Source organism: Aotus nancymaae, unplaced genomic scaffold (genome assembly GCF_030222135.1).
Source record: "Aotus nancymaae isolate 86718 unplaced genomic scaffold, 86718_ANA_hifiasm-v0.15.2.pri h1tg000012l, whole genome shotgun sequence".
NCBI classification, from domain to species: Eukaryota; Metazoa; Chordata; class Mammalia; order Primates; family Aotidae; genus Aotus; species Aotus nancymaae.
In genome coordinates this window covers 43,115,430-43,141,788 of record NW_026988423.1, presented here as the reverse complement: position 1 = coordinate 43,141,788, position 26,359 = coordinate 43,115,430, and the positions used below count along the sequence as shown (strand labels likewise).

Here is a 26,359-nt window from a genome sequence, read left to right as displayed (position 1 = left end):
ACCCAGAATGAGTGCAGGAGCTGAGAGGAGGCACCTGGAGGATGCATGATAAAGGTAAAGGTTAATTTGGATCAGGGACCCCTATGGCTTTAGAGAAAGCACAGAAATCTCTCTGAAGTTGAAATTTGCCTGGAAACTTCTGGATGACTCTGAGGCTGCTTCCTCTACTTTGTTTTCTGTCTCCCACTCCCAAATACACACATGCTTGCGAGTCAGCCTCAAGCACGTACTTAGAGTCATTTACTGCTGTCCTGGCACCCTAGCCCAATGTCTCAGCCTCTCTGGCTTCAGTCCTGCAGCTGAGTGAATGTTCAAAAATTATTTTTGCAGATGCTTCCATTGATTGTGCTAGCTCCATCTGTAGTGTGGTTATAATAACACCCAACTCAACTGGATAGTCCATGAGATGCTCAGTAACCCAAGTTTCTTCCCACTCAGCCTCCCTCTTGCCTAACGTGTGGCTAAAAATCATCCCTGGTGCCTTTTTCATTTAACTGTTTTGTATCCACTTTAAGGTAGATTATATAGCATGCGCCCTGAGGATCTGAATGCACCCAGGCACAGAATTCCAAGAGAATGAAATAAAAAGACTATGGTTTTTTTTTTTGCATGTACATTTCTATGTTAAAATCCAAAACTTAAAATAATACACAAGCAAAAACAAAGTAACAAACTAAGCCCCAGAAAAAACAAAAAACAAAACAAAACAACTGCTAAAACAAAAACAAAAACTTTAATGAGATCAAAATGATGAGGGGAAAACTACCACATCCATTTAGCTTTGCTGCCCGATTTTTATTAGTTGAAGACCTGATTTCTATTTTAGACCCAAGGAATTAAATAGATCAAACAGGAAGGTTTGAATGCCAGCATTTCGAGTTCCTTGGTGTTGGGAAGAGGAAGAGGTCGTGTAAAAGCAGTAGGCAAATCAATCTGCTTCTTACAATGAAATCTGAACAGAGCTGCGGGTGGTCCTAGAAACGGTGACTGGGAAGGTTAGAATTCTCGCACGCGGAGAACCCCCCAAGCCGGCTCAGTCCGGCCTGGCTCCGAAAGTCACGGAATCCGAGTCTCCAGGCCAGATTTTCCCTCTAGCCATTCCTGGCCACGCAGCGCGGAGCAGCCAGCACACAGAAAAGGATGTCTTCATCGCCAGCCGGGGAAGAACGAACCCGCCTGCTGGGGAGTGCTGAGAACTACGGGGTCCCTCCAGCGCTGGCCGAAGCCAGCATGCCCTGACTGCCCCCATCCCGCGCGGTCCCCACTCTCCAGGCGCCCCGCCCTGCCCGGGTGCGCGCTCACGAACCGGGGAGCTGGGATCGGTGCCCTCGGCAGCCTGCGGGCGGCGGCCGACAGCCTCCCTCGCGGGGACAGGGTGGCCAGGGGAGGCGGGGGAGGAGCTGGCGCCACCGCTGCTCCCATCGGGCCGCGCCCCGCCTTCCGCCGCCACCTGCGCTCCCCCTCCGGGCTCCCCAGCTCCGGGCTGTGTGGCTCTGAGTGCCGCAGCGGCGGTGTCACCGCGTCCGCCAATTGGGAGACTCGGCGTCCGGCTCCCGGGGGCGCGGGACCAGCGGAGCGGCCCGATCTGGCCGGCGGAGGGTGATCGCGCGCGCGTCCCTCCCCGCCGCGCTCCCCGCGACGTTTAGGGAGGGGTGTAGAACTGCTGTGACTTTTGAGGTCCGACTCCCCCCAGCCAGCCTCGCACCGCGCCAGCTCCGACACAGGTCGGGGTGCGCTGCAGGCCCGGGAGGCTCTCCGCGCGGCGCGGGGGCTCGGAACGTGTCCGGGAGCCGGCGGCGCGGTGCGCGCTGGTGAGTTTGCCGGCGGAGCTGGGTGGACCCCGCGCGGGGGGCGGAGAGGACGTCGCGCTCGGCCTGGCGCCCGCCCCCTAGTGCTGTCCCCACTTTGAGAGTAATTGAGACTTGAGCGTGACTGCGGAGCCTCGAGGACGCGGGCGCTCCGCGCGGGCTTCCCCTCTGCCCGGCGCGATGGAGCGGGTCGGTGAGCGGAACAAAGGCGCCCGCCCGGGGGAACGGGTCCTCAGCTGAAGAGCGCGGGTGCCGCGCCGCGACGGCCGCCTGCGGGCGAGGGTGGAGGCTGTGCGGCCCCAGGCTTGGCGCTCTCCGCCGTGGGTGGATAGCGATCCTGAGCCCGGCACCTGCGCGCCGCTCCCGCTGCGCCTCCCGGGCCGCCCCCCCTGCTTGCCCCGGAGTCTGCAGCGCCGCACGCGGCTAGAGATCCAGAGGCGACCCCTTTGCTGGTGCAGAGCAGAGACCCCCAAGTCCACGGCCTTTCACTGAGACTCCTGGAAGGGGCTGCGTGCCATGGACTGAGCAGGCGTCTCGGGGAGCACTTCTGCAGAGCGGGGACTTCCACGTGAGCTGTTCCACGCTCCCCACTACTGCCCCGTCCTCCCAGCTGTCTCTGCCGCCCGAGCATCCTTGTGGTGGGGCGCGCAGGGGCTGGGATCCCCGCCGGCCTCTGGTGAGTGAGGCTTGCTTGGCCTCTGGCTGCCCCGCGCGTCGCAGGAGCCCAAGGGGGCGCGGGTCCGGGGCGAGGGCCGGCCGGGCTGTTTGATGGCTTCACTGAGAAGAGTCAAAGTGCTGCTGGTGTTGAACCTGATCGCGGTCGCCGGCTTCGTGCTCTTCCTGGCCAAGTGCCGGCCCATCGCGGTGCGCGGCGGAGACGCCTTCCACGAGATCCGGCCGCGAGCCGAGGTGGCCAACCTCAGCGCGCACAGCGCCAGCCCCATCCAGGATGCGGTCCTGAAGCGCCTCTCGCTGCTGGAGGACATCGTGTACCGGCAGCTGAATGGTAAGGACGCGGGGTGGCCGGGCACAGGGTGAGCCCCGGGGTCCCTGTGCGCTGCGCGCTGCGCTTGGTGGAGCCGACACCTCCTGGCTCCCGCGCGCTCCCTCTTACCCTTCCTCCCCAGTCTTGGGCAGACGGCCGGGACTGCTGGAAAGAACAACTGCCTGGTTCTTTTCCGTGCCCCACCTGCAAGTTTGGTTTTATCCTGGAGATGTGTCAGTACAGTTAGTTGGCTCCCGGTCCCGGTGTGTGGACAGGAAATCATTCCATGGCGACTCCAGCGTGAGCACAGAAACTAGTGGAGCGGCCAAATGGGACTGGAGGCGCGCGGGCAGACGTGCAGGAGGAAACGGTCTTAGAGCCCAGCGTTTGGTGGGGGACAAGTAGGGAGCGGGAGATTGGCGGGCTTAGATGTCTGCAGACAAAGTCAAGGCCTCAGGTCGGGGAGCTAATGTACTTCCGTAGTATATTGGATGAATGTCATGTCTCTATGAGGCGAGCCGCTCAGCTAAGAATGAGGACTCCTCCCTTCCCGCCGCCGCCAGGGTTTCTCCTTGAGGGCTGCGGAGGGGCGATTGTTAAACTTCAAGGTGGGCCTGAGAAGCAGGTGTTTCCAGAATGTAGCAAAGCGAGATGTGGCATCCCATTAGTGACGTTGTCAGAATCGGTCCCATCTAAAATGTTCTCGGTACTTCTGGAGAAGAGGGAGACTTTTTACATGCCTTGGTCACACCTGGGCCAAGTCATTGGACACTCGCTGTTCCCAACATCGGAGTGAGTATTATCTACCTGAGTGCACGCAGGTTTCCAGGACTGCATGGGGTTATCCGAGGCAGATACATACTTAGACTGCCTCCTCTCTTTCTGAGCTTCTAACTCATGTTCTCAAACGAACTGCAGATAATCAACAAAGATCGTGATAATAACAACTGATGGAATTCTTGCTGTGTGCCAGATGCGTGCAGAGACATTACAAGTGCATTATCTCACTGTATGATCACATCTGTCCAGTGAGGCTCCACCCCATCCCCAGATGGGAAATGAGAAACTAAGCGAGGGGAGGTTAACTCAGTTGCCCTGTGTTAAATAAGATATAGCTGCACCCCAAACCGCTGTAACAGGAATAATAATGGAGTGTGGAGTCAAAACCTTGTGTCTGGTTGACCATAGAGCCTGTGCTCTTGACCACATGGGCATACACTTCTATCCATGGTTTTCACCTAAGTAAAAGGAGTGTTAGGTTTGTTGAAAACAGAAATATGTGGAATTGCAAATACAGCCACATACCTGCTCACATGGGAGGATCAGGCCCAACTGTCTTCGCTGTGGTGGCAGGGGGCAGGGAGGAGGATGACAGGTGGTTCTCTTCCTGCTCACCAATGGTCGCCGCTGGGTAATTCCTGGAGGGGTGGGATGGAGAGGGAGGGGTGGTTAGATCTCTGAGCAGGTGAAAGGATACTGCAGTCTTCCTGATGCCATTTGACAGGTATCCAGGGATGCCTTGAACTTGCAGGGTATGTGGCCTGGCTGTCAGGGTAGTCACTCAGAAGCTCTTCCCTCAGGTGTCTGGAACATGGCACAGAATGCAATGAAAACCCATAGTTCATTTCTGAAGGAATTGGAAACTTATGGGGTGGGCTTATAATTCGGGATAGATTCCTGCCTATACCCATAGGAACTGGAAGGATAACCTGGTTCCCCTTACTCATCAGGCTTTTCTCAGGGACACAGGTTATTTTAGTATCAGTTTCTTTGTTTATGTTTTTCTTTTTTTTGAGACAGGGTCTTGCTCTGTCATTGGGGCTGGAGTGCAGTGGTGCGATCATAGCTCACTACAGCCTCGAACTCCTGGGCTTAAGTCATTCTCCAGCCTCAGCCTCCCAAGTAGCTGGGTCTACAGGTGTGCACCACTACACACTGCTAATTTTTCTGTAGAGACAGGGTCTTGCTAGGTTGCCCAGGCTGGCCTCAAACTCCTGGCTTTAAACAATCCTCCCTCCTGGGCCTCCCAAAGTGTTGGGATGACAGGTGTGAGCCACCATGTCTGGCCCCAGTATTAGTTCCAGTCAGAAGCATTAAATATTATAGAGCTATACCCCACACTTCTCTAATAGGAATAATAAAATTCTGTAATAATAATCAAAGGAATTCTTGCTGTGTGCCAGATGTGTGCAAAGACATTACAAATGCATTATCTCACAATAAGTTCACATCTGTCCAGAGAGGCTTCACCTCATCCCCAGATGGGAAAGGAGAAAACTAGGTGAAAGGAGGTTACTTCCTATATGCCTCTGACATACAGGAACCATTGGATCTTTACCGTGACCTGTGAGATGGGTGCTCTGACACCCACCTGCACAACCGGCTCACAGTCACCCAGCTAGTGAGTGTCAAGAGGTAGGAATTGAACCTGGAAGGTCAGGCTTTAGAAAGGAGCTCCTGCACCAGTGTCCCCAACTTCAGCACGTGCATCAGAATCACTGAAGTGCCCTTTAAAACAGATTTCTGGGCCTCTTGCCCAAGTCTGGGGTGGGGCCTGAGAATCTGCCTCTCTAAAACTTGACCCACTGTCTGACACTCTGCTGCCTACACCAAGCAGAGCAAAGCAAGAAAACCCATCTGACCTCCAAAGCCAGCTCATTTGGGGGACTTAAGGTGAGAGTTTGCAGGTAAGAGCTTGCTTCAGATCCGCTGGTGTCCAGCTTCCTTCTCGGTGCTGTGGGGCAAGAAGGCTGAGTCTTCCTGACTTGCAAGTTGGTAGCAAGGCTGAGTTGAGAGCTTTGCCTGGGCAAGCTAAGAACGCAAGCTGCAACTAGGCAGATTCTATCGTCCTGACTGCTATTGTCATTTGCAGTGACATGAAGCCTGCAGGAAAAGATTGTGAAATACAGGGGACTCTCCCTCTCCACTTGGCCCCTCAAGCACCCCCATCCTTTGCCAGTGCTTGTTTTGGGTAATGCGTGTCCCATCTGTTGATGCCCCAGGCCTGCTGGGGCCACCTGCTGCAGCGGGAGGCTGTGGGGAGGAGGGCAAGGGCTCCTAGTGCCTGGGGAGACGAGACCTGGACTTCACGTGTTCTCTTGCTCTGCAGCTGGTTTTCATTCATTGCTCCCGAGGGTGGAGAAGGAAACCTTGAGCTTAATGTTCTTTATTCCCTTGGAATTAATGGAGAGGCTGCTAGAGCCGGTGCACTGTGCATATAAGAGAGCCAATGCCACTTGGTACAGATTGGGAGCTGGGCATTTTAAAGGTTGCTCAAGTTTCTTAAATCTTTCCTGTGGATTCCTGTGAAGTCCAAGCAGGAGGGATTTATGGAGGGCTCCACTTTCCCCTAGCTTTTTTTTTTTTTATTTTTTGAGGTGGAGTCTTGCTCTGTCACTGTGGCACGATCCTGGCTCACTGCAATCTGCACCTCCTGGGTTAAAGTGATTCTCCTGCCTCAACCTCACTAGAAGCTGGGATTACAGCTGTGTGCCACCATGCCTGGCTAATTTTTGTAATTTTAGTAGAGATGGAGTTTTGCCATTTTGGCCAGGCTGGTCTTGCACTCCTGACCTCAAGTGATCCACCCACCTCAGCCTCCCAAAGTGCTGGGATTATAAACATGAGCCACCGTGCCTGGCCTGTAGGCTATTTATTTATTTTGAGACAGAGTCTCACTCTGTCACTCAGGCTAGAGTGCAGTGATGCAATCATAGCTCACTGCAACCTCTACTTCCCTGGCTCAAGTGATCTTCCCACTTCAGCCTACCTAGTAGCAGGGACTACAAGTATGTGCCATCATGCCCAGCTAATTTTTTTATTTTTTGTAGAGATGGGGTTCTGCCAATGTTGCCAGGGGTGGTTTCAAACTCCTGGGTTCAAGTGATTCCCACCCTCACCCCTTCCCCACCCGCCTCCCCCCTGTCCTTGGCCTCCCAAAGTGCTGAGATTAGAAGTATGAGCCACAGCGCGTCGACCATAGGCCTTTTAAGGGCTAGAATTATATTTTGGACTTTTTTTTTTTTTTTTTGAGACCGAGTCTTGCTCTGTCACCCAGGCTGGAGTGCAGTGGCTCAATCTCAGCTCACTATAACCTCCACCTCCCAGGTTCAAGTGATTCTCCTGCCTCAGCCTCCCAAGTAGCTGCGACTACAGGCATGCACTACAACGCCTGGCTAACTTTTGCATTTTTAGTAGAGACAGGGTTTCACCATATTGGCCTGGCTGATCTTGAACTCCCGACCTCATGATCTGCCAGCCTCAGCCTCCCAATGTGCTGGGATTACAGGTGTGAATCACTGCACCCAGCCTTTATTTTGGCCTTTTAATTCTACCTCCATCCCTCAGCACACCACATCCTCTTGAACATAATGGGGCACGTAAGGTTTATTGGTTGATCAAGTGGTTGGGAGCTAGTTTTAGGAGGTAAATGATGGCCAGACAGGAAATATCCTCAAGGTTGTCAAGGCTGGGTTGGGTTGGATGGAGTGGAGAGCGGTGGGGACTGGACCGGAACGCCTCAGCTAGGGAGACTGAGTGCGAGGAAGCCATCTTGCCTGTGCCATTTTGAGGCTCCTCTAGTCTTCGCCTTCTTGAATGATGGGAACGAGATCTTTCAAGGACCCCAGAAGTGAGGCAGTCAGCCAGGTTAGGGGCCGGCAAGTTTCAGTGTGTTTTTGTTAAATGTATGATTTCATAACATGAATATGGCTTTTTGGTTAACCCTTGAACAATGCAGAGGTTAGGGACACCAACCCTTGCACAGTCAACAATCCAAGTATAACTTTTGACTCCCCCAGAACTTAACTATTAATAGCCTGCTCTTGACCAGAAGGCTTACTGGTAACATACGCAGTTGATGAACACATATTTTCTATGTTGTGTGTATTATGCATTATATTCTTATAAAAAGTAAATTACAGAAAAGGAAATGTTATTAAGAAAATAGTGGGCTGGGCATGGTGGCTCACGCCTGTAATCACAGCACTTGGGGAGACTGAGGCGGGTGGATCACCTGAGGTTAGGAGTTTGAGATCAGCCTGACCAACATGGTGAAATCCCACCTCTACTAAAAATTCAAAAATTAGCCAAGCATGGTGATCTGCACCTGTAATCCCATCTACTTGGGAGGCTGAGGCAGGAGAATCACTTGAACCTGGGAGGCAGAGGTTGTAGTGAGCCAAGATTGTGCCACTGCACTCCAGCCTGGGCAACAGAGCAAGACTCTGTTTCAAAAAAAAAAAGAAAAGAAAAGAAAAGAAAATTGTATGGGCTGGACACATTGGCTCATGCTTCTAATCCCTGTACTATGGGAAGCTGTGAGAAGATCACTTGAGGCCAGGAATTTGAGACCAGCCTGGGCAACATAGCAAGACTCCATCTTTACAAAAATCAGCTGGGCATGGTGGTGCATACCTGTAGTCCCAGCTCTTCAGGAGGCTGAGGTGGGAAGATCTTTTGAGCCTAGGAGTTCCAGGATACAGTGAGCTATGGATTGTGCCACTGCTCTGCAGCCTTCTGTCTCAAAAGAAAAAAAAGAAAAGAAAATCATGTAGAAGAAGAAATATATTCACTATTAATTGAGTAGAAGTGAATTATTGTAAAGGTCTTCATCCTGGTTGTCTTCATATTGAGTAGGCGGCGGCGGAGGAGGAAGGACTGGTCTTGCTATGTCAGGGGTGGCAGAGGAAGAAGAAAATCTATGTACAGGTGGATCCACGCAGTTCAATCCCTTGTTGTTCAAGGATCAACTGCATATTCTTTCTTGTAGAATAAAATTAATTCACATTTATTAGAGAAATTTGGAAAATCTGGCCAGGCGCAGTGGCTCACACCTGTAATTTCAGCACTTTAGGAGGCCGAGGTGGGTGGATTACGAGGTTAGGAGTTCAAGACCAGCCTGGCCAACATAGTGAAAACTCATCTCTACTAAAAATACAAAAATCATCCAGGCATGGTGGTGCATGCCTCTAGTCCCAGCCACTTGGGAGGCTGAGGCAGGAGAATCTCTTGAACCCTGGAGGTGGAGGTTGTGCCACTGCACTCCAGCTTGGGCAACAGAGTGAGACTTTGTCTCAAAACAAAAACAAAAACAAAGACCATTTGTAAAATCTAAAACAATTACACAGGAGACAATGCTGTGTTTAAAAAAAATTTAAAATGATAGCCTGCTCATTTTGTATGAGTGTTAAGAAAGTGGACCTAGTGGCTGGGCATGGTGGCTCACGCCTGTAATCCCAGTACTTTGGGAGGCCGAGGTGGGTGGATCACTTGAGGTAGGAGTTCCAGACTGGTCTGGTTAGCATGAGGAAATCCTGTCTCTATGAAAAATACAAAAATTAGCAGGGCATGGTGGCTCATGCCTGTAATCCCAGCTACTCTGGAAGGTGAGGCAGGAAAATCACTTGAACCTGGGAGACAGAAGTTGCAGTGAGCTGAGATTGCACCACTGCATCCAACCTGGGTGATGGAGTGAGATTCTGTCTCAAATAAATGAGAAAGTGGACCTAAGGATGGAGGGATTTCTTGTTAGAATTCTTCCATATATGATTTTTGACTTTCTATCATGTTTCCATCACCTTCTGAGGAAGTTACTTATTTCTCTCATTTCACCTAAGACAGGTGAGAAACAGACGTACTATGTGACTTCTCCAGGGTGACACAGCTAGGGAAGGGCAGAGCCAGGGTTCAGGAATACCAGGGGACTTCCTCCCAAGCCCAGCATGTTCCTGATGAGTAAGGGGAAGGAGATGGAGAGCGAGCATGGAGCTTCCCTTGCCCCTCGCAGCCTCCAAGCCCTAGCGTCATCCCCTCCCTCCTCAGACTCCCCACACAGGGCGCACATCAGAGCTGTGTCCCTGTCAGCCCAGGGCAGCTCTGTCAGAAGAAGAAATGCCATTGATTCAACTTAGGTACCAAATTTAGATTTCAGAAGGATATTGAATAGAAGTGGGGTTGCTTGAAGAAATTGAAAATCTTTGTAGAAATGGAGAGAAGTCAAAATTACCTCTTCCAGCCCTGTCCCCAAGCCACTCAGGCACTTGAAGCTGGAATCTGAGTTACTGGTTCTTATGTAGCCCCAGCCCAGCACAACCCACCCAACCGAACTCCCTAGGCAGGGAAAGTGACTTGGCACAGAGAGACAGAGGGAGAGATTTGCTCTCACAGGTCTCCAAGGTGGAAGCAGAAAGAGAGGAATGGTGGCTGGGCATGGTGGCTCATGCCTGTAATTTCAGCACTTTGGGAAGCTGAGGCAGGCAGATCACTTGAGGTCAGGAGGTCCAGACCAGCCTGGCCAACATGGTGAAAACCTGTCTCTACTAAAAATACAAAAAGGAGCCGGGCATGGTGGCGGGCGCCTGTAATCCTAGCTACTTGGGAGGCTGAGGCAGGAGAATTGCTTGAATCTGGGAGGCAGAGGCTGCAGTGAGCATAGATTGTGCCACTGCAGTCCAGCCTGGGTGACAGAGTGAGACTCTATCTCAAAAAACAAAAGCACCAAAACCTAAAACAAAGAGAGAGATGGCTTTGGAAAGCATCCTTTTTCATGAATGCCAGAGGTGGCCTGGTGTTGTATTTCTTCTTTCTTGTAGCCCACAGACGCTGGACGGTACCAGCATTTCCTGCAGGAGGGAACTAAGGGAGAGAAAGGGCAAATATGCATATTAAAATCAGTCGCTACAAGGAACATCAGAAGGAAACCAGGGCAGTTCCAGCCTTCATTTGCTGCACGCAGACATTCTGCAGGGACTGAGGACAGGCAAGGACCCTGGGTTGCAGAAGGTTTGGTCCCAGAGCCAGGGCCTGGGTGCCAGAGGGACACCAGCTTCCTTTACTTCCAAGGACTCACTGGGTCTGGTTGCAGCTGTCCCCTCCTGAAAAAATAGGGAGTTGTGTTCTTGGACAGCCTCAGATGCAGGCACATCTGTGTTGGCAGGTGAGAGGCACAGGCACCATGCCATTAGGGGCAGCAGCCGCCTCTTGCTCAGCCTAGAGGTAGCAGGAGAGGCAGCCAGTGTCATTCTCGCTGAAGAAACCCAATCCCCCTGACCTTTGCTTGTTGCCAAATCTGGAGTGTCTTGTGGACAGGAAGAAAGCTCGGTAATCACTTAGAGCTAAGAGTGACCACAGGAAGATGGAATATGAGCACACCCAAGCCCGAGGCCAATGAAGAAACACCCTAAAATGAGATGACCTGCAAGTCTTTAAGAATGTATTAGAATAGACCAGGTGCAGTGGCTCATGCCTGTAATCCCAGCGCTTTGGGAGGCAGAGGCGGAAGGATGGCTTAAGACCAGGAGTTTGAGACTAGCTGGGGCAACATAGCAAGACCTTGTCTCTGCAAAAAAAAAAAAATTAACCAGACATTGTGGTGCATGCTTGTGGTCCCAGCTACTTGAGAGGCTGTGGTGGGAGGATCACTTGAGCCTAGGAGTTCGAGGCTGCAGTAAGCCATGATTGCACTACTGCACTCCATCCAGCCTGGGTGACAGAGCAAGACCCAAACTCTAAAAAAACCCTGAAAACCAGTGTATTAAAAAGACACTCAGGGCCAGGCGCGGTGGCTCATGCTTGTAATCCCAGCACTTTGGGAGGCCAAGGAGGGTGGATCACCAGGTCAGGAGTTCGAGATCAGCTTGGCCAAGATGGTGAAACCCCATCTCTACTAAAGCTATAAAAATTATCCCGGCGCAGCGGTGGGTGCTTGTAATCCCAGCTATTCAGGAAGCTGAGGCAGGAGAATCGTTTGAACCTGGGAGGTGAAGGTTGCAGTAAGCCGAGACCACGCCACTGCACTGTAGCCTGGGCAACAGAGTGAGACTCCATCTCAAAAAGAAATAAAGAAAGAGAGACAGAGAATGAAAGGAGAGGAGAGAGGAGGGGAGGGGAGGGGAGGAAAGAGGAGAGGAAAGACGGGAGGGGAAGGCAAGGGAAGGGGAGGGGAGAAGGGAAGGGAAAGGGGAAAGGGGAAAGGAAAGAGGAAAGGAAAGAGAGGAAAGGAAAAAGGAAAGGAAAGGAGGGACACTCAGACAGACTGAGCTGATTTCCACTTCTGTTACTTATTACCGCTGTGACCTTGGTCAAGTCCCTTCACTTTTTAAGTGTAAAATGGGACCGTTGTATGTCAGGGTGAATTGAAATTCCAAATGTATAGCACAAGCATGAAACCCAACACACGGCGGCTGTGGGAATGCACACTCCTTATAGGAAGGGTCACGCTTGCTGCTTCCCATCGGATACCCCAGACACTTAGAGCTGCCCTGGCCCATAGTGGGTCCTCAGGAGATGTTTCTCTTCTTTCTACCTTCCTGTCTTCCCTCCCTCCCTCCCTTCGTTCATTCCTTCCCTCTGTTGCCCAGGCTGGTGTGCAGTGGCACGATCTTTGCGCACTGCAACCTCTGCCTCCAGGGTTCAAGTGATCCTTCTGCCTCAGCCTCCCTAGTAGCTGGAATTACAGGCATGCAACACTACATCCGGCCATTTTGTGTGTGTGTGTGTGTGTGTGTGTGTGTGTGTGTGTATTTTTAGTAGAGATGGGGTTTCACCATGTTCGCCAGGCTGGTCTTGAATTCCTGACCTCAAACGATCCTCCTGCCTCAGCCTCCCAAAGTGTTGGGACTACAGGCATGAGCCACCATGCCCAGCCCTCAGGAGTTACTTCCTGAATGGATGCATGGACAGCTAGTGATGCTTCATAGCATAGTATGGTCATTGTTATTTGCTATGTGAATCTTAAACGAGGTGAGAGGCGGTCCTTTTCCTTGTAACTTTCTGGGACTCTTTGGACTACTCTGGGATCCTTCTCTCTTCCATGTGTTTATCTGAGCCAAACTCCATTTCCTTCTTCCTTCTCCTCAAATCCCCCGCTCCTCCTCTTACTTATAATGATGGTGCCTTTGGCTGATGGCTCTTGATGCCTAGGAGAAGAAATGGCAGCCTGTCTCTGTCAAACCCTGTTCCAGAACACAATGGTCATTCATATCCATCAGCGAGCACTTCCTTGCTGCGAGGTGTGGGCTAGGTGCTAAGAGTACAATTAGGTGCAGAGATCATGCTTCCTTAGGCACTGTGGAATAGTGGGAAGGTACCTTTGTGGCTTTACCAGGGATACGCTATGTCCCTAAAGAATATTAGACTGGCTGGGTGCAGTGGCTCATGCCTGTGTTTCCAGCACTTTGGGAGGCTGAAGCGGGTGGATCACTTGAGGTCAGGAGTTTGAGACCAGCCTGGACAACATAGTGAGACCTCATTTCTACTTAAAAAAAAAAGAATGCAGCAGTAGGTATACAGAGCTGGTGTTGCTGGCATGGCTGGCCCTGCCATTCCTCTGAGTTCAGGATTCAACCTACCCTCTGAACCTCAGGGTGATTTCAGTTGCATGTCACTAACAAGTGACTCCTCTGTGACTCCGTGATCACATCCAGAACTAAGAGTCAACACCTGGAATTGCTGCATTTGGAAAATCTGAATCTGCTTTGTGGGGCTCTGACCTGAGCCCTCTCTGCGGCTCTCTTACACCTCATTGAGGTCCAGTCCCCAACCCTGCCACTGTTTCTGGCTTCCTATGCTCCTGTCTTTCCATATCTGGCCTGGTGAGTCTGTCAGAAGTCCCAGCTACTTGGGAGGCTGAGGTGAGAGGATCTCTTTTGAGCCCAGGAATTTGAGACTGCAGTGAGCTATGATTGTGCCACTGCACTCCAGCCTGGGTGACAGAGTGAGACCCTGTTCCTAAAATATTAATAACAATAAATACATAAAAAACAGGGTCTGCATGCTTCTAGGACAGTAAGTAGCAAACAACCATGAGCAAGCAGGTGAGAGAACAGGCTGACCTAGTGATGAGTGCTCAGTGTGCTGCAAGCTTGCTTTATTTTCATTTCTCACCCACTCTGCTTCCCTGATTAATATTATAAAGTTCATATGGGTTTCTTTATTTTTTCAATTTTATTTTTTGAGATGGAGTCTCACTCTGTTGCCCAGGCTGGAGTGCAGTGGCGCGATCTCAGCTCACTGCAACCTCCACCTCCTCGGTTCAAGCAATTCTGCCTCAGCCTCCTGAGTAGCTGGGATTACAGGCACCTGCCACCACGCACTGCTAGTTTTTATATTTTTAGTAGAGATGGGGTTTCATCATGTTGGCCAGGATGGTCTCCAACTCCTGACCTCAAGTGCTGTGCCCGCTTTGGCCTCCCAAAGTGCTGGAATTACAGGCATGAGCCACCCTGCAGGGCCCATACAGGTTTTTTTTTAAAGGAATATTTCTGTCCCTTTCCATTTTCCATGAGCCAAAGAGGAGGTGGGCTGGGCTGGAGGGATTCTTTGGGAGGTGGTGGAGAGGGGTGGGAGGAGGAGAGGGGTGGGAGGAGTGGTCTGACTCCAGACTCAGTGTCCTCTCAGCTCCCCAGCTCTGACTGACTGCTGATCTCAAATGACACAGATTGGTTCCTCCCCAGGTGCCACCCCAACAGCCCACTTCTTGCTGGCATTGTCACAGCTGTGGCTGCCATAACAATTGATTCCCCTGGGACGTGCTGAGGCCACTGCCAGCCCTGGGTCCTCTCACTCCTTCTGGATTCAGAGTTCAAGTTGCAGGGCAAGACTTGACTTCCCAGAAGCTCCTTAAGGGACAAGAGATGGAATTCAGACGTACAGGCCAGCTCCCCATGGGGTGGCTTTTGGCCGGAAAGATGTAGGGGGACAGGAACCACAAAGAAGCAGATAAATTATCTCCCTCTCAGCAGGTGCAGTCTGGAGATGCGGTGCCCATGTGGCCCTGGGGAAGAAGTCCAGAGAGAGGGAGTGCTCACTGCATTCCCTCCCTTCTAGCTCCCTGCCACCCTCCCTTCCACAGCACTTAGAATCAATGCAGGACTCAGAGGGGCTGAAAGACCTTCCTCTCCCCTAGTGATTGCTGCTCATGGGTCTTTAGACTGCTCTGACATGTGGATGACAATCGACTGAGCCACTGATAGAGAAGTTTTCCCTTTTAATCATGTCCCTGTCATTGCTAACTGCAGAGTCTCCACTTTGCCATGCATGAGTAATAAACTGCTGCCGTAATTACAGGCGGCCACATCCAGACACCAACACACAAGTGCACTGACAGTTAATGGGGAACAGGGTTCTGGAGGGACTTCTTCCATCCTAGCCTCAGACAGGATGGCTAATTGTGTGATTAGTGTTTACTGAGGAATGTCCTGTGGTTACACACAGCTTGTTAGGTGCTACGCTTCCCTGGTGAAAGAGCATGAATTTGGGTTCAGGAGACCACAGTTCTGGGTTTACTCTATTTCTAGGGACCAAAGTTTATGCATCTGTAAAATGAGACCTGTATCATTGTAGGGTCCTTTAACTCTCAGATTATGACTAACATCTCTTTTCCTCATTGTATTTAGTCAGGGTTCTCTAGAGGGACGGAACTAATAGGATATATATATATATGTAAAGGGGAATTTACTAAGTATTAACTTACACGATCACAAGGTCCCACAATGGGCTGTCTGCAAGCTGAGGAGCAAGGAGAGCCAGTCCGAGTTCCAAAACTGAAGAACCTGGAGTCCGATGTTGAAGGGCAGGAAGCATCCGGCACGGGAGAAAGATGTAGGCTGGGAGGCTAGGCCAGTCTCTGCTTTTCATGTTTTTCTGCCTGCTTTATATTCGTTGACAGCTGATTAGATGGTGCCCTCCAGGTTAAGGGTGGGTCTGCCCTCCCCAGCCCACTGACTCAAATGTTAATCTCTTTTGGCAACACCCACACAGACATGCCCAGGATCAATACTTTTCATCCTTCAGTCCAATCAAGTTGACACTCAGTAGTAACCATCACATTCATCTTATTAAAATCTCATGTATTCTCCAAGGACTATTTCTTTTTTTTTTTTTTTTTTTTTTAGATGGAGTCTTGCTCTGTCACCCAAGCTGGAGTGCAGTGGCATGATCTTGGCTCACTGCAACCTCTGCCTCCAAGGTTCCAATGATTCTCCTGCCTCAGCCTCCCAGGAAGCTGGGACTACAGGCGTGTGCCACCACGTCAATTTTTTGTATTTTTAGTAGAGATGGGGTTTCACTACGTTGGCCAGGCTGGTCTTGAACTCTTGACCTCGTGATCCACCTGCCTCAGCCTCCCAAAGTGCTGGGATTACAGACGTGAGTCACCACGCCTGGCCTCTTCAAGGACCTTGTCAGAATTAAACGTCCTTTCTTCTCATGTCTATGGTACGTTCAGTGGATCTTCTTTTAGCCCTTGTTCATCTCTGTCTTTCCTCGAAATGAATTGTTGACATGGCCAGTCCAATAGTTTCTAAGAGAATGGGTTTCGTTCATTTTTTTAAAATCCCTCTCTGTGTCATTTAGGAATTAATTTGTCAGCAAGTAACTTGTTCTCACTTCACAAGTCCAGAAGTAGTGGTAGCTAGCACTGGTTTGGCATCATAGTGTGATAGCTCATGTCATTATATTTCTTTTGGTCTTTTCCTCATGGTAACAAGATGGCTGCCACAGTTCCAGTCACTGCATCTTTGTACCAGGTAGGGATTCCTGTACCAGTGGCCATATCTGGTCTTATTATTGACCCAGGAAAGACGATTTCTTCCAGAAGTCTACCTGGTAGGCTCCCATATATGAGCTAGGACACAGTCCTATGACCAACTTTGCTTCAACAGAATAGTTGCTTTCCAGAGAAAATAAGTACAGTGGTAGCAAAAGAGAAGGAGAGAGGGAATGGAATTGCATTCTGAATCCACAGTGTCCACCATGCCCTCCCTACCCTATTACATTCCATTGAATATTAAAATTTAGCAAGACTCTTGGCCAACTAGAAATCCAATTAACTAGAATACTGAAGGCTGTGGGTATTCATACATACGTATATAATTGTATTTTGTCTGTTATGCACATTTTAATATCTCTGAAATTGGGCATTTTGATCAGTGACATGTCATCATTTAATTAGTAGTGTACTTTTTCTCCCTCATGGTACATGAAAATGGTGAGGCCGGGCACAGTGGCTCATGCCTGTAATCCCAGCACTTTGGGAGGCCGAGGCAGGTGGATCACAAGGTCAGGAGTTTGAGACCCCTGGCCAATATGGGGGAACTCTGTCTCTACTAAAAGTACAAAAATTAGCCAGGCATGGTGACACATGCCTGTAGTCCCAGCTACTTGAGAGGCTGAGGCAGAAGAATCACCTGAACCCAGGATGTGGAGGTTGCAGTGAGCCAAGATCTCACCACTGCACTCCAGCCTGGGCGAAAGAGCAAGAATCTGTCTCAAACAACAACAAAAATGGTGTATCTTACAGTTGAAGGCATCTTATATTTGATGAAATGCAGTAGTATTATGGTATTTTTTCTGTATATATGTATACCATACTTAACCATACGCAACTATTTGATTTTGTTGTTTTGAGACAAGGTCTTGCTCTGTCTCCAAGGCTGGAGTGCAGTGGCACCATCATTGCTCACTGCAGCCTTGAACTCTTGGGCTTACGTGATCCTCCTGCTTCAGCCTCCCAAGTAGCTGGAACTCCAGGTACATGCCAACATGCCCTGCTAATTTGATAAACTATCTTTTTGTGGAGACAGAGTCTTGCTAGGTTGCCTGGGCTGCTCTCAAACTCAGGGCTCAAGTGATCATCCTGCCTCAGCCTCCCAAGTAGCTGGGACTAAAGGCATGCACCAGCACACCTGGCTTATACATAGTTATCTCTGTTGAACATCAACCACATACCAAGTGTTTTGTGCTAACTTAATGCGACATCAAACCTACTTATACTATTATACCTACTTTACATATGAGGAAGATGAAACTAAGAGAAATAAACAAATTGTCCAGAGACACCTACCAGCTGCCCCATTCTGGGTCTTCCTTTGCGAAGTTAGTACTCGCTACCTCCTGGGTGTCGGTTTGAGTCCTGCTTGGTTGGTGGCTGGTCCAGGACTGCAGGGGGGAAATACGTGCTGGGGTGAGCTTAAGGATGCTGGCAACCAGGGTCAGGAAGGTTGCAGGGAACCCTCCTTCACCCAGGTTAGCAGTCACTCGTGTGTAAAGTTGTAAAGCTGTTAATTCTGGGGCTCTAAATTATGCTCTGTGAGCTTTAAATCCAGCCCATAATTAGAACAAAATGTGAGAAAAGTGAAATTGATATTAAGTTAATTAAAAGGCTTTGCTTATATTTGTGAGGACATTAGCATAACAAAACGGGAGTGCTGACAAGCGCATGTTGTTAATTTCTTCTTCATTTGTGCAACTCTCAGCAAGCCTCTGGCAAGTTCTGCTCCTTGACTACTGCCCTGTGTCCTCCCTGTGACTGCACATCCATTGTGTTGGTATCATGGTGGCTCTAATTGGGCAAGAGCTAGTGTAATCTTGGGACTGTCATTTTTGAATGGATGCCAAGCCATGCATAGGAGCTTCACCTTCCAGCTGAGGTCCCTGGCCCTGGACACGTGTCAAGGGCCGGAGGATGAGCTTTCAGAGGTTGTGTGTCATTGCCTAGACATAGGCTCTGGGAAGGCGATACAAATGGCTGAGCAGTTCTCTTGTGTCGAGATGGTAACTCCTTTAATTCCAATGCACCCTTCTCGTTCCTGTTCACCATCCTGATCTGTGCCACAGACCTAGGCTTGAGTGTGCATTGTAGAGTTTTAGTTTGAAGTTCCTGGAAGGGAGGGAGCATGTCTTTTTTTAAAATGGTACCTGTTATACCAGGGTCTGAGTTAGAGAGGTCAGTATCAGGCAGCCTAGAACTACCCTTGTCTTTAGTTGGGGTGGCAAAGGCAATGCTGCGTTCGCCATGGAATTTTTCTTTCCTCTTGGGCACAGAGCTGATCTTCAGGCTCCCCTGCAGTTGGATAGGGCCATGTGATTGAGTTCTGGGCAATGAGAGGCGGGTGGAAGTGATGTTTGCTATGGTCAGGCTTGGCCCACAAAACTCCTGTGGGGTCCTCCATGCCTTCTCTCTTTACCTTTCCATGATGGTCTTGGAGCTCACCTCTTGGTAGCATATAAAATGGAAGGATCCTAGCCAGGCACACACAGTAATATGTGCCTGTAGTTCCAGCTACGTGGTAGGTTGAAGCTGGAGCATTGCTTGAGGCCAGGAGTTGGAAGCAGTGTGTCATAATCACACCACTGCACTCCAACCTGGGCAACACAGTGAGACCCTGACTCCAAAAAAAAAAGGAAGGATCCTTGTGCCTGAATGACTACATGGAGCAGAGTACTGCGTTCCCCAGCCGTTTCCGACTATCTCTTGCATGGGACCATTGTGTTAAGCCATTGAGATTTTGGAGCTTAGCTGTTACAGCAGCTAGTGTTATTTATGGACTAATTCAGTTAGGCAGGGCTGGGACATTAGTCTCCCTAAGTGATAGGCCAGGCTGTCTGCTCTCCCTTTCTGCCCGTGATTCATGTGATCAGCAAATATTGATTGATCTTAAACAATAAGTGGGGTGGGGTGAGATGGTTGGATTGAACGCCACCTATTTCTAGGTCAGCTTCTGTGCTTGATCTGCTATTGGATTTAAGAAAAGAGCCTTGTTTCTCTGTGTACCAGTACTCTGTTTACAGGATGATGGAATGATTATAATCATCCGCTACTTACACTGCTTCTTGGAGCTGAGGGATAAGTATTGAAATATGGCTAAGCTGTTTGCAATTATAAACAACTAAATAATATATGCATTGTATTTATTACAGTTTCTACTGAAAGGCACTGGCATTTTTCAAGATGAGACAAACTGAAAAGGTTAGTTTAAGCATTAGCAATTAAAAAAATCATGATCTTGGCTGCCACCGAATTTTAAATCATGCAAACATTTATGTTTGTGCCAAAGTTCCACAATTTCCTTTAGAGCAATTACTGAAATGCATTCACAAGATAAAAATGGAGTTCAGGGAAGAATATTTAAGAGCTCTTTAATGATGTTAAAAACTTTGCTAATTTGCCAAGTCGTTCTAAAATCCACTTTAATTTTTTTTTCTGCCTGCCTACCCATCTTCCTGCAATTGAACTGATTCCAGGAGACTTGAAGAAAGGGGATAAAATGACTAATAAAATACACTAATCTCAGGAAATATTTTTTCAAGAGCTTTTTCTTTTTTTTTCATTAGCTGAAGGTGAACACTTGGGAAGATAAAGCATCCTTGGGCTGTGTTTACTTGCAGAAAGCAGTTTGGAGGGAAAACAGAAGTCAAACAGGAGATAAAAAGGGTGGTTTGAATTAAACGCTTTTTCTCTTACAGTAATAGAAAGGGTCTTGTATATACAGACCCATGTGGAGGAGTGGACTGCTCCAATGTCTCCATCCTCATCCTCTTTACAAGAGCTCAGCTTAGCAAAACTGCAGTTAGTCACTCTCCCCTAGCTAGAATCATTACTTGGTGCTCCAGCTCTTTCTTCAGGGCCATCTGAAAACCCATGGCCCTGGGGGACCCTGATCCACTTTTCCTCTTCCCCATGAGACAGGCTCTAACGTTAATGGTTCACCTTTCCTTTCCTTTCGCTTTTCCTTTCCTTTTTGAGATGGAGTTTCACTCTTGTTGCCCAGGCTGGAGTGCAGTGGCACAATCTCTGCTCACTGCAACCTCTGCCTCCTGGGTTCAACTGATTCTGCTGCCTCAGCCTCCCAAGTAGCTGGGATAACAGATGCATGCCACCATGCCCAGATAATTTTTGTATTTTTAGTAGAGATGGGTTTTCACTATGTTGGTCAGGCTGTTCTCGAACTCCTGACCTCAGGCAATCCACCTACCTCGGCCTCCCAACGTGCTGGGATTACAGGCATGAGCCACCGCACCCAGCCAGTTCACATTTTCATTAGAAGGTAAGTTCACAGGTACCTCCCAGGGATGATTCTGTTGGAAAGCTAACCTTCCAGAGAGAAAGTTTGACAGCATTGACTTACAGATCAACCAGAGATGAAAGCCTGGCCCTGCCAGCTACCTACCTAATCAGCTGATCTCCCACGGTATCAGACGGTTGATGAAGCATGGGCTTTGGAGTTAGACAGAAGAAATCTCAAACTTCTCAGTGGCTACTTTCCAAAGCCAAGCCAAAGCTGGGGCTTTGGAAAAAATCACCTAACATCAACGAGCCTCAGTTTACTCATCTGGAAAACACTGCTGCTCCTGTAAATAGGATATTTGTAGTGTACCTGGAAGACTGCCTGCAATAGCAGAATGTTGATGGATGATATTATTAACATCATCGTGGTGCCAGTTATTACCAAAACTGTTCTTTCTTGGAACAAGACATTTGGCCTTTCCAGGACTCAGTTTTCTGCCCTGTAACACCTAGACAACATAGGAAGGGTGTTCAGGTTCTGTAATTTTATGGATCAGAAAGGTAGAGTCGATGACGGAAAGGGAGTCTATTTTCATGTAAACAATGGCTGCTGAGTACTGGTCAGAGTTATATCTTGGGAAGCCATGAAAAGTTCAATCTAGAGGAATAGGAAACAATTTGTCTAGGTGTGGTGGTTTAAAACTATATATAGGCCGGGAGCAGTGGCTCATGCCTATAATCCCAGCACTTTGGGAGGCCAAGGCTCGTGGATTACTTGAGGTTAGGAGTTCGAGAACAGCCTGGCCAACATTTTCTCTACCAAAAATACAAAAATTAGCCAGGCATGGTGGCAGGCACCTGTAATCCCAGCTACTGGGGAAGCTAAGGCAGGAGAATCGCTTGAACCTGGGAGGCAGAGTTTGCAGTGAGCCGAGATGGCATCACTGCAGTCCAGTCTGGGTGACAGAGTGAGACTCTGTCTCAAATAATAATAATAAAATAAAAATAAAAGTGTCTATGAATCCGACACCTTCCCCATCAAAAGGCAGAGTTTAATTCCCATCCTGTTGATGATGCGCTGGCCTTAGTGACTTGCTTCTAGTGATTAATTTAGTGGAAGTAATGTTGCATGAGTTCAGAGGCTGGATCAAAAAGGGTGAGAGAGCCTCTGCCTGAGTGTGCTCTTCAGGGACATGCATCTTTGAAGCCATGTGCCACTATATGAGACATTCAGTTGCCCTGAAGCCACCATACTGGAGGGACCATGTGGAGAGAGAGAGAGAGAGAGAGAGAGAGAGAGATGTCCAGGGACCCCTGGCTGTTCTGGCTTCCAGCTGTTTGTGTCTGTTCAGCGCAGGAGCCAGAAGCATGAATGAGCAAGGCTTTGAATGGCATAGACCCCATCTTTCAAGCCTCCCTGACTGCTGCCAAGTTGGGCAGAGACGGGCTGTTCCCACCCCAAGCTCTGTTCAAATTGCAGATCCATGAGCAAATAAATATAGTCATTAACTTTTTGGGTGGTTTGTTGTACAGCAATAACCAATTGGAACGTGAGGTCTGTAGCCTTGTGCTTATAAGCTGTTTTTGATGATGATATCAGTGCTAACAGTAATATATATAACAATAGCCAACATTTATTAAGCTGTTTCTTAAAGTTCATAGTATTGTATTAAAGATTTTATATATAAAAATGGGTAGTGAATTTTTTGGGAAAGTCTCAGATTTATATGCCATGGGTCGACGACTATGGATAACAGCCTGACTGTTGCAGTGTGGGCTAGGTTGGCCAAGAATTTCAGGTGTCTTTCATCCAAGTTTCTGACAGTTGTGCTAAACCACTGAGCACCGTGTTTATGGTGGAAATGCAAGGGCAGCTGGTGTGTGATGGCTCCCCCTCCATGAGTGAGTTATCTGACATTGATCATCATACCCAGTCTATGAATCCTAGCACCATAGTTTCCTTCATTGTGCTGTTCCAGGTCTTTTAGCCGCAGAGACAAGAACACTTTTAATAGAGTCTGTTTCTTCTTCTTTTTTTTTGGAGACAGGGTCTCACTCTGCTGCCCAGGCAGGAGTGCAGTGGTGCGATCCTGGCTCACTGCAGCCCCAGCCTCCCAGGCTCACGCAATTCTTGTGCCTTAGCCACCACAGTAGCTGGGACCACAGATGTGCACCACTATACCTGGAGAATTTTTGTATTTTTAGTAGAGATGGGGTTTCGCCATGTTGCCCAGGCTAGTCTCGAACTCCTGAGGTCAAGCAGTTAGCCCGCCTCAGCCTCCCAAAGTGCTGAGATTACAGGAGTGAGCCACCACACCTCGCCTCTTCTTTTTTTTAAATATTTTTTTCTTTTATTTATTTTTTTCTTTTTTGTTGCGTACTATTGCTACCTCTGAGCACACAGCCTGTTTCTGTAAGAGTCTAACAATTTTCTACTTTTTGTAGAACCTGGAGAATTTGGTGCTTCTACAAATAACTCACCCTGCAAACCTACAGAGTGCTTCATTCTCTGGAAATTTAAATAAATACTGCAGACTTCTTTTATTCTAATTCAGCAGAGTGTGAAGTAGGTGGCTTGTCTGAATTATGATATTTTAACAGAGGACATAAATCAATATTCCTCACTTTTCCTGGAGTGAGAACTTTAAAAAATTTCATTCTTAACTTGGACACACACCATGCTTATAGTTTGAACACTTCACAAAGATAGGGGCATACAAAGGCTACGGCTTCCCATGCTTGATGGAGCTACATATTTACTTGGGGAACTTTGGAAAAAGTACTAATTTCCAGATTCCTCAAGCTGGAGATACGAAGTAGGATGTGGCTTGGAAATACACATTTTTTTTTTTCAGAAGCTCAGTGGGTGATCCTGATGAGCCACTGAGATGGTTGGTGCCCTGTTTTTTCTTTTCTTTCTTTCTTTTTCTTTTTTGAGATGAGGTCTTGCTCTGTTGCCCAGGCTGGAATGCAGTGGTGTAATCATAGCTCACTGTGGACTCCATCCCTGGGCTCTTTTATTTATTTATTAATATTTATTTATTTATAGAGATGAGGTCTTGTGCTGTCACCCAGGCTGGAGTGCACTGGCACGATCATAGCTCAATGTAGCCTCAGACTCCTAGGCTCAAGCGATCCTCCCACCTCAGCCTTCCAAGTAGCTGGGACTACAGGTGTGAGCCACTGTGCATGGTTCCACATGCTTGTTTTGAAGTGCTTTCTAGTCATTTTCTCATGACAAAAGCATTAGTCTTCATATCTGTGAACTACTTCTTCGAGATCTCGGCAGGTATCACCCCTAGTTCCCATATCTGCATCTGTAAAAATGTTGAGTTGTCATAAGGCTGTTGTTCAGATTAAATTCATTTATTCACATGAGATATCTGATAAATTCCTGGCCTCTAGTAGATTTCTTTAAAAACTTTTAAAAAATTGAGGTAATATATTGGCCAGGCGCAGTGGCTCATGCCTGTAATCCCAGCACTTTGGGAGGCTGAGGTGGGTGGATCACCTGAGGTCAGGAGTTCGAGACCAGCCTGGCCAACACAGTGAAACCCTGTCTCTTCAAAAAATACAAAAATTAGCAGGGCATGGTGGCGCACACCTATAATCCCAGCTACTCGAGGGGCTGAGGCAAAAGAATCGCTTGAACCAGGGAGGCGGACCTTGCAGTGAGCTGAGATCACACCACTGCACTCCAGCCTGGGTGACGGAGTGAGACTCCATCTCTAAAAGAAAAAAATTGAGGTTTTATATATATATATATAACTTACTGTCTTTACCATTTTTAAGTGTACAGTTCAGTAATAACAAATACATTTATATTCTTTTTTTCTCCACCATTCTCCCCTCCCTTTGTCCCCTTCTTGGCACGTGGTAATCACTAGTCTACTCTCCGTCTTCATGAGATTCACGTTTTTAGCTCCCAAATATGAGTCAAAACAGGCAGTATTTGTCTTTTTGTGCTTGGTTGATTTCAGTTAACATAATTTCTTTCAGTTCCATCCGTGTTGCTGTGAATGACAGGATTTTATTAGTTTTCATGGCTTAATAATATTCCACTGTATGTATATGACATATTTACTTTATCCATTGATCCATCAATGAGTACTTAGGCTGATTCCATATCTTGGCAATTGTGAATAGTGCTGCAATAAACAAGGGAATGCAAATATGTCTTTGATATATTGATTTCCTTTTTTTTTTGGATCCATACTCAGTGGTGGAATTGCTGGATTCTATGGTAGTTAGTTCCATGTTTATTTTTCTGAGGTAACTCCATATGATTCTCCATAGTGGCTGGGCTCATTTCCCAATCAATGGGTGCTGCAGTGGCCTGTGATTTTGTGGCCAAGGTAGTTGGCACTCCCTTTGGAGACTGATCACCTTCTTTAAGATTGTAGTGCTACTGGCTTTTCTGCCTGCCCCAATCCTTTATCTTTCTCCAGCTGAGATGTTTCTTTTCTTTCCTTGCCTTTTTGGAGATGGTGTCTCACTCTGTCACCCAGGCTAGAGTGCAGTGGTGCAATCTCGGCTCACTGCAACCTCTACCTCCCGGATTCAAGCAGTTCTCCTGTCTCAGCTTCCCGTGTAGCTGGGATTACAGATGCCCACCACCATGCCTGGCTAATTTTTGTATTTTTAGTAGAGACGTGAAATGTTTCTTTGGTAAGCTGGATCTAGGTGAATATGTTTAATTCTTTTTGCTGGAAGTATAATTTTTACATTTTTTAAAGTATAAAATCTGCCCCTCTTCTGGCGTTTCCTATGTCAGTTTATTACAATATGGATCTCATGCTTTTCTTTCTTCTCACATCAGTAGCTTTCCATAGCTGACTCCCATAAACTCTCATCTCCTACAGAAGAGGTTTCTGCTGCCCCTGCTAAGCACAGGCCCTCATGTCTGACCTAGCACTTCGGATTAGACTTTGAAATTATTTCCACCTCATCTCTAACAGTACTTGTCAGTTTTTCTTTCTTTTTTTTGTTTTTAGAGACGAAATCTTGCTCTGTCACCTAGGCTGGAGTGCCAGTGGCACGATCTCGGCTCACTGCAGCTTCCTCCTCTGGGTTCCAGTGATTCTTCCGCCTCAGCTTCCCAGGTAGCTGAGTTATAGGCACCCGCCACCACGCCCAGCTAATTTTTGTATTTTTAATAGAGACAGGGTTTCACCATGTTGGCCAGGCTGGTCTCAAACTCCTGACCTTAGATAATCTGCCTGCCTCAGCCTCCCAAAGTGCTAGTATTACAGGCGTAAGCCACTGTGCCCTGCTCATACCTGTCATGTTTTAACTCAAATGTGCCTTAGGAAAGCGATGTGTTGTTTCACAATTCCTAAAAACGTTGAGAGGTTCATTGCACATTGTATCCTAGACTTTGAGAAGGCAAAGTTGTGGTGCGATATGCTAAAGCCTTCTCTATTTTATGAATTTTGCCAGGTCTTTTCCTTTCCCAAACCTTGCCCACATCTAACTGTCTACCTTCCTTTTTCCTAGCATTTTAAGTCTTTACAAAACATTCAATTTGTTTTTTACTAAAATGTTAGTAACTGGCTTTCTTTTCTCATTCATAATGTCATCAATTTATGTAATTTAATGGAATTATGCAATTATATAACAAGCACAGCTGGCACGAAGAGGTTTGGTAACAAAACAACGAACTGCTGACAGGTATACAATCCAACTGACGGGAGCAGAAATGGGCAGACCCACCAGATAAAGGGTGCCTATCACTTGTGAGCCCCCAGCATGCTTTGGGCATCTGCTGTCACTGTGTGCTAC

General features: G+C 48.2%; 1 protein-coding gene across 1 annotated transcript in view; it reads left to right on the top strand.

Moving 5' to 3' along the window:
• Positions 1-2,576: 2,576 nt before the first annotated feature.
• The window catches only part of GALNT17 (polypeptide N-acetylgalactosaminyltransferase 17), a 554,525-nt gene continuing 530,742 nt past the window's right edge, over positions 2,577-26,359 (top strand). The window contains exon 1 of the mRNA XM_012449084.2: positions 2,577-2,814. Coding sequence (XP_012304507.1) covers positions 2,577-2,814 — 238 coding nt within the window. The remainder of the gene's footprint in view (positions 2,815-26,359) is intronic.